Raw genomic sequence first — 8,301 nt, 5'->3', positions numbered from 1 at the left:
TTCATGTAAAAAATGTGTTGGATAGCAAGACTGAGACCAGGGCAGGGTGGTGAGGTCTGAAATTGACATACCTGCTCCCCTAAGAGCAATCCTGATATCCAAAAGAATCAGCAGGCTGTCTGGTAATGCATCGGCAATCCCATTATTAAGCATTTTCCTTGCCTTGTAATCCAAGTCTTGTAGAGGAGCTTGAGCTTGAAGTAATGAGTAACATTGCATAAACTGTTGATAAAGGATTGTCCCTCATTGTTCTTCTTGAACAATACTTAGGGCAACCCTTGCATTTGTTCCAGGGTCCAGATTAATTTAGTCAGTTCTATTGTTTGGATACCTGAGACACTAATGCAAATTTTGGTGGGCTGTGGAAGCTACTTATTCCAGGATTCCTTCAGTCCTGAAAGGTGCATCCTGAGCCAAAGAATCCCTGGACATGTTATTGCTACAATGGCTGACGCCATTAACAATGATTGGGTACAGTATTGAATAGGTTCAGAGAGAAGAAGAAATAAATTTCCCCTCAGGTTTCCTGGGCCTCATGAGGTGAAGGCTATGGCCCTTGCTCTGATAGAGCTAGTAAAGATCAGGACTCAGAAAGCAATGTACCCTGTAACCACTTCCAGGAGAAAATTCAATTCAATCATCATAGTGGTGAAAAAAAAATTTTTAGTTGGGAAAGTCAGTTAATATATAGAGTTCCTTCCAGATTCAAGCCAAGGGTCCTCATGTCTTGAAGGTCATTTATTTAAGTCATCCATGTGTGGAACCTTCCAGAAAGTGACTACATGTATTTATCCCATCTATTATTGAATAAGGCTGTATACAGCCTTTGAAAGAGGTGCTTTGAAACTCAAGTGGAAAGAACCATGGTCCATAGAGCTACATCTTTTGTAAGATTTGTGCAACTTGGAGACTTGGAATTTTCTCCCAACTAGTTCCATCTGTTAATGACTTTCCATAGCCTTCTTTGAAAGCTCATTGATGTCACCCCCTCTAAAAAAAAGTTATATGAATTAAATATAATTATTATTTCACACTATTAAACTTACCAACTGCTTCAAAGAATATGGTCATACATTGGTCATGACGACCAGAGCAGGTAGCTCTCTTCTAATACCACCTACGACTTAAGGTCCCAATGATTTGGAATAGTTCCATGGTTACCTGTCCTCTGAATATATTTAAATCATCCCAAACTCAATTTATTTGTTTATTTGTGTACTGTCTTTATTTATTTATAAAATTTATTGGCCTTATCCCAGGGCAACACTGAACGTCTTACAATATTAAAAGATAAGACTATGCCAGTGGTGGCGAACCTATGGCACGGGTGCCAGAGGCGGCACTCAGAGCCCTCTCTGTGGGCACGCGTGCTGTCGCCCCAGTCCTAGGCCTTCAGCTGGGTTTTATAAAACCTTTTCGCTTTAGGCCTCCGCCGCCGTGTGCAAAAAAAAAAAAGGTTCAATCAATTTAGTCAATTTCAACTTCTTGCGGGGAAAAAAAAAGATCTTGCAAAGTTGGAATTGATTGATTGAACTTTTTAGTCCCACCCAGTCTGCCATTACCACCGCAGCCATGCCCACCCAATGGGCCACACCCACCCAATGGCCACACCCACCTGGCACCCGACGATGCATAAATGGGTTTTGGGTTGCAGTTTGGGCACTCGGTCTCTAAAAGGTTCGCCATCACTGGACTATGCAAAACCTAGATGATATAAATAAAATACTATAATAGATCCAATTATTCAGCCCTAACTAAAAGATGGGGAGGGGTGAAGGGAGGAGGAGGATGAGAAGGGGGGGAGGTGGGATATGTTATTAATCTATCAGCCACCCCCAACTTGAAACCCCTCCATTGCAGCCCCAAGCCAACTGGCAGAGCTAGGCCTTTAAGCTCTTGTGTAAGGTCAGGAAGGTTGGATCCAACCTCACTCGGGGGGAGGGCGGTGAGATGTTCCAAAGGGCAGGTTCAATGGCAGGGAAGGCCCTTCTCCTGGACCTTGCCAGCCAGAATTCCCTGGCTGATGAGGCCTGCAGCATGCCTCCTCTGCCAGCACAGGTGGGGAGTGTCAATCCCAGTGAGACGGTCCTTCAAGTAGCCTGGACACATGTCATGAAGGACTTTAAAGATGATTACCAACACTTGAATTGTACCTGGAAGCAAACCAGCAGACTGAGCAGCTTGCAGAGCAGTGGTGTTACATGGGCCATCCTTTGGGCCCCAACAACTGTCCATCCTGTCACACTCTGCACTCTGCACTACCTGTAGCTTTCAAATGATTTTCAAAGCGAGCCCCATGTAGAGGGTGTTGCAATAGTCCAACCACGGGATGACTAGAGCTTGAAATACCAAATGCAGATACTCCTGACCCAGGAGGGACCGCAACTGGTACATAACATGAAGTTGTACAATAGCTCTCCTAGCTGTGATTGCCATCTTCAAGCAGGAGTCCCGCGTCCAGGAGAAACCCCAAGTTGCGGTCTGGATCTGTCTGGGGTAGTTCTGTGCAATTCAGAACTATAGATGTCAAAGTCCTGGGCCTTGGGGCGCCATGTACCCAAAGCCATTTCATCTTGCCAGAGTTCAGTCAGAACCTGTTGTCCCCCATCCAGGCCCCCACAGCCTCCAGACATCATGAGAGGGCAGCAACAGCATCATGTGGGCCACCAGAGGTAGAAATGTAGAGTTGGATATCATCAGTGTATTTTAGATATCTTAAGTCATTGCTATGTATGATCTCACCCAGTGGTTTCCTGTAGATGTTAAAAAGGAATGGAGACAGTACTGGGCCTTGCTACATGCCACAAGGCTGAGGGCTGAATCTCTCACTCCCTAAACACTGATTGGGAGGGGCCTTGGAAAAAGGAGCCAGACCAGCGCAAAACCATGCAACAAAGCCTCAGTCCTCATAGCCAGCCCAAAAGGATACCATGGTCAATAAAACTGAAGGCCAGTGAGAGACCAAGGAGAGCGAGGATGGTTGCATTACCCCAATCCCAGTCTCATCAGAGATCATCAACAAACATGATCAATGACATTTTGCTCCATTAACCAGGCCTGAATCCTGATTGAAAGGAGTCTAGATAATTTGTCTTATTCAGGATCCTATGAAGCTGCTAGGCAACCACTTTTTTCACCACCTTTCCTAAAAAGGGAAGCTTGGAAACAGGATGAAAATTGTCCAAGCAGGTAGGTTTAAGTAATCATTTTTTTAAGGGTGGGGTGAGTCAGGGTTTCCGTAAAAGGCCCGAGAAATATCAGCTGTTAATCACTGCCTGAACCCACCTGCCATTCACTGTCCTGGAGGCTTTCACCATCCTGGAGGGACAAGAATCTAACTGACAGGTGGTGGCGCTGATAGCATCAAGGAACCTGTCCATGAATGAATGAATGAATCTGAGTGACTTTGTCTGTCAGGGGTTGAACAAATTCTTCTGCACAGCCCTGAAGATGATCACCTGAGCTCCCCTGTCCCAACAGGGAACAGATGATCTGGAACAGGCCACAGGGCAACACTCTGAGGATAAAATAAGGGAGGAGGAATAAAGCTGTCACCCACTCTTACCACCATGAGGTAGGCCTTAATAGCAGCTCTATGTTGTGTCTGGTTGGAGACATCCTTTGTTGATTCCTAGAAGGGCATAGTTCTGTTAGGGAAACATCCCCTTCTGGGACCACCCAGAAGTTGGTTCTACGTGACAGGTTGGCTCCTCATCCCCACTACAATGGTGGGTGAGAAACAATTTAAATTGGCATTTAAAGGAAGCAACTGAAGACCAGGGCCTCCTAGAAATCTGCTAACTAGCAACTGAAGTGGGAAACTATAAACTGTAAGGAAAATGATGGAGACATGTACATGCATATTGCTGTGAAATAGTGTTAAGACTGTTCTTTTCCTTTTCATTTTGAGTTTCGACAACTGGCATAGTGTTGTGATGTTCAGGGATATTATGTAGACCTGTGTTAGCTTTTGTGCAACATTATCAGTACCTGAGGAAACTCCAACCACACTGATTTGGTGTAGACCCAGGATACACACAAAAAATCCCTTATTCATAGTACGCAATGAAAGATGACAGGTTTTTTATTTATTTTCCCATTCATATAAGATGGATTGAGAATATTATTGGACATCACATTCCAAATCGCTCTTGAATTTCAGACAAATCACATCCAGTGCAATCAGTTGAGGCCAATGATGTCATTCAGAAGGTCTCCAGTTGAAAGTGAACACTAACGGTTGCATCTGTCATACTCACAACAAACAGCACTAACTCCTGACCTTGGTACTGAATTTAAAACTTGACATTCATACAGTGAGCCGCATCTCTTGGCATACCTTGGTGGCTGGTATCCTACAGGAAAGAAAAAGAGTTTGTGGTTGTTGTTGGAAAAAATAAATCTAATTTTTCATTTCACCAACATTGTTGTTCATTAATGATGGAAAGTCCTAGATAGATTACCCTTTCCTCATTTGGTCAGGAAGTTGGGCCAGGCACACAGCACATCCACATTATTCCAAATTCTTGCTTCTTTCATGTGAAAAATGTGTTGGATACCAAGACTGAAACCGGGGGGAGCCACCACTCCAGACTTTCACTGTATAGACGAAGGGACTCTCGTTAGGACTATAGGTTTTCTTAGTCGTCCGACAGACCATGACGTAGTCGTTAGGGTAATAATTCGTAAAACGAACGGGATATTAGTTTCAGAACATCTCCTCGAACTTGAACTTCATTACTCATTGTAACGTATTTAACAACCATTTCCTAACAGGGATATTGTTCTTCTTGAACAATACTTAGGGCAACCCTTGCATTTGTTCCAGGGTCCAGATTAATTTAGTCAGTTCTATTGTTTGGATAACTGAGACACTAATGCAAGTTTTGGTGGGCTGTGGAAGCTACTTATTTCAGGATTCCTTCAGTCCTGAAAGGTGCTTCCTGAGCCAAAAGATCCCTGGACATATTATTGCTACAATGGCTGACGCCATTAACAATAATTGGGTACAGTATTGAATAGGTTCAGAGAGAAGAAGAAATAAAATTCACCTCAGGTTTCCTGGGCCTCATGAGGTGAAGGCTATGGCCCTTGCTCTGATAGAGCTAGTAAAGATCAGGACTCAGAAAGCAATGTACCCTGCAACCACTTCCAGGAGAAAATTAAATCATCATAGTGGTGAAAAAAATATTTTTAGTTGGGAAAGTCAGTTAATATATAGAGTTCCTTCCAGATTCAAGCCAAGGGTCCTCATGTCTTGAAGGTCATTTATTTAATTCATACATGTGTGGAATCTTCCAGAAAGTGACTACATGTATTTATCCCATCTATTATTGAATAAGGCTGTATACAGCCTTTGAAAGAGGTGCTTTGAAACTCAAGTGGAAAGAACCATGGTCCATAGAGCTACATCTTTTGTAAGATTTGTGCAACTTGGAGACTTGGAATTTTCTCCCAACTAGTTCCATCTGTTATTGACTTTCCATAGCCTTCTTTGAAAGCTCATTGAAGTCACCCCCTCTAAAAAAAGTTATAGGAATTAAATATAATTATTATTTCACACTATTAAACTTACCAACTGCTTCAAAGAATATGGTCATACATCGGTCTTGACGATCAGAGCAGGTAGCTGTGCTAATACACCGTCCACCACCACGACAATTATAACATTTCAGAGCATCCACAGCTGAAAGAGAGGAGGCAAAACAGCAGTTCAATCCGTAATTAGGGAGTCGATAGAAAAACGGTTGTATAACGTAGTTACCCTAAACCCTCATTTTAAAAGTTTTTAGTAAACGTACTTTCCAAAACCTTTCAAGGTCGAGATATCGAGTTAAAATTTAAGTTATTCTAAACTCTTAGGTCTGAAGACCCCTTTTACCGTTTACCTTCTGATTTTCACCTTGACGACTGGTACCGTCTTACAAAAGCTGGTGAGTAGACGACTCTTTGTAATTCCCTTCCAGAAAAGGAAAGGACTTCAGATTACCCACAAGAGCTCCAGATAACTGCTCCTTATAGGAAGACAGTGTTGTTCTCTGGCAAGTTTATGGCTCTGGCAGAAGAGACTGCTCAAACTGATCGAACCCTGATTTTGCATACTTCCTTTTCAAATCATATTTAAAAATTGTTTCTTAACTGCTTTTCAGCTGTTTTGGAACTTTGGGATCAACAAGTCTAAAACACCACATGAGTCTCCTTCTGTCCCTAGTGAAAGAACTTTTAAATACAAGTTTAAGATTTTTTTAAAAAATAATTAATAAACAGCAAAAGGATGATTAGAATTTTGATTTGGAAAGTTATAAATGGAATAAAGATCCAGATGGATTCAAAATAAGATTTTTGAATTAATTGTAAGAATCTTTCCTGTTAAAAAATGCTTTTGCTTTGAATGCTTTTGCTTTTTTAAATGATAGGATGAGACTTTGAAGCTTGGACAATAGGGAGAAGTAGAACAAACTAAAGATTACAATTAAAGAGAAGAACATTTAAATTTGACTTGCTATTTCAAAATGGAGTAAAATATTTTAACATTGAGCATATTGAACGATATTTTAGAACAATGGACCCAGAAGTTAATTTAAACAGTTATTACCTATATAGATAGACCGTGTGAGATGGGATATGGGAAGATAGGACCATTTATTGTGTTTTTAAAAAAATCTGTTAAGTTATTAAAATTGTTTATACTTGGTGAGTAGAGGGAAGTCATTTCTTTATATATTTTTTCTTTTTGTTTACTATATTCTTATTTTTTCCTTTTTCTATTTTTTCCTTACTTTACCTTCTATTTATTTTTTATTTTTTATTTTATATAAGTTTTTTTATTGTTGAAAATATAAATTTTAATAAAATTACTGTTAGAGAATTCAGATATGAAGCTTTCTCTTTAGAAATTTAACAATTAAGAAACATTTACATTTCCTTCTGTAACAATGTAATAACTTAATGTAAAGTAATATTAATAGTATCGTTTAAACAGGGAAGTTGTATCATGTCCAATGTGTCTTTTTTGTCTTTAATTGTATTGTGTTGAATGTGTCTTTTGTGTTTTTTAATTGTATATTCAATAAAATTTTGAAAAAAAAGTATAAATTTTAATAAAATTACTGTTAGAGAATTCAGATATGAAGCTTTCTCTTTAGGAATTTAACAATTAAGAAACATTTACATTTCCTTCTGTTACACATTCTTCTAAATATGTTTCATGTCGCTTATTTACAGGGGAACCCAGGTAGGCAGTTTATACATATACACAAGTGTATGTGCCAAATATGTTGAAGAGGAGAAGGAAAAAAACCCTGATTAGAATCAGAATTGTACATTCGCAACTTTCTTTCCTAGCAAATAAAAAAAAATGTTCTGTCTTATTTTAGACAGAGGATCCATCTCAGATGCAAACATGGATCCAATAAATAGCCTATCACACAGTTTATCACGAGAAGTAGTGGACAAAAACATTATAAACAAAGATGAGAAAACTGTCATATTTAAATAATAGGTTTAGAGCTCTTTAGCATTCCTTGATCATGAAAGTTTAAAAAGTCAAATCCCCTATTGTTTTAGGCAAGGCAGGAAAAAGTTTAATCTTTCTTATTGAATGCAACCCTTTAACAACGGGTTCTCGTAACTGCAGTGAAGCACCTGAATCGCACCCCGAGGAAAAGGAGGAGAGAGAGCACAGGAACATTGGTAGGAAGGAAGGCCTAGGAGTGGGCGGACTTGGCCAATTCTGGCCATGGTGCCCCAAGTGCCTCCAAAGCCCCCTTTGATCTCAGGCATGCTTGTGCTGCCTTCTGGATGTAGGACCTCCAATCTAGGATCTCTCTGTTTTAAGAGGAAGGGACTGGGTCTGTGAGAGAAGAGCGGTCAGTGTTGCGTGATCGTGACTGATAACTTACCTTGCGACCAAAGCATTACAGCAAGAACACACAGGATTATTTTTCTCATTGTTTTTCTGGAAACGGAGGGCCTGCAGTCAAGAGTTGGAAATCAGGGTCACTTGCTGTTCACAGTATCTTTTCTTTCGATTTTCACAAAGGGCTCTGTGTACAATGAATTTAGAGATTACATCTAAGTACATAACCCTATTTAATATTTTGGGCTATTTGGGATGTTAAGAGCAATTAAAATGTATATTCTAACAAAACCAATTATGTTAATTGTTCTTTACATTCTTTGTGGCGCTATGTTTTAGGAATTATCTTATATTTATAATGGGAAATGCTCCTCATAAAAAGATCCTGTTTTTTACATATCAAAGGTAGGAAAGGGTAAGCCCCCAGAAGTTACTGACTACAT

At 40.1% G+C, this 8,301-nt stretch overlaps 1 protein-coding gene across 1 annotated transcript; it reads right to left on the bottom strand.

Annotated features, from left to right (window-relative positions):
• Positions 1-4,233: 4,233 nt before the first annotated feature.
• LOC107291494 (CD59B glycoprotein-like) lies at positions 4,234-7,950 on the bottom strand. Its single transcript, XM_015820493.1, has 3 exons — positions 7,902-7,950; positions 5,576-5,686; positions 4,234-4,355 (listed from the first exon to the last, which is right to left on the bottom strand). The coding sequence occupies exons 1-3, from the start codon at positions 7,948-7,950 to the stop codon at positions 4,234-4,236; spliced, it is 282 nt and encodes a 93-aa protein (XP_015675979.1).
• Positions 7,951-8,301: the final 351 nt, after the last annotated feature.

Source organism: Protobothrops mucrosquamatus, unplaced genomic scaffold (assembly GCF_001527695.2).
Source record: "Protobothrops mucrosquamatus isolate PMUCROS unplaced genomic scaffold, P.Mucros_1.0 scaffold1133, whole genome shotgun sequence".
In the NCBI taxonomy this organism is placed as follows: Eukaryota; Metazoa; Chordata; class Lepidosauria; order Squamata; family Viperidae; genus Protobothrops; species Protobothrops mucrosquamatus.
Note: the sequence above shows the minus strand (reverse complement) of the source record. Positions and strands in the feature narration are given on the sequence as shown.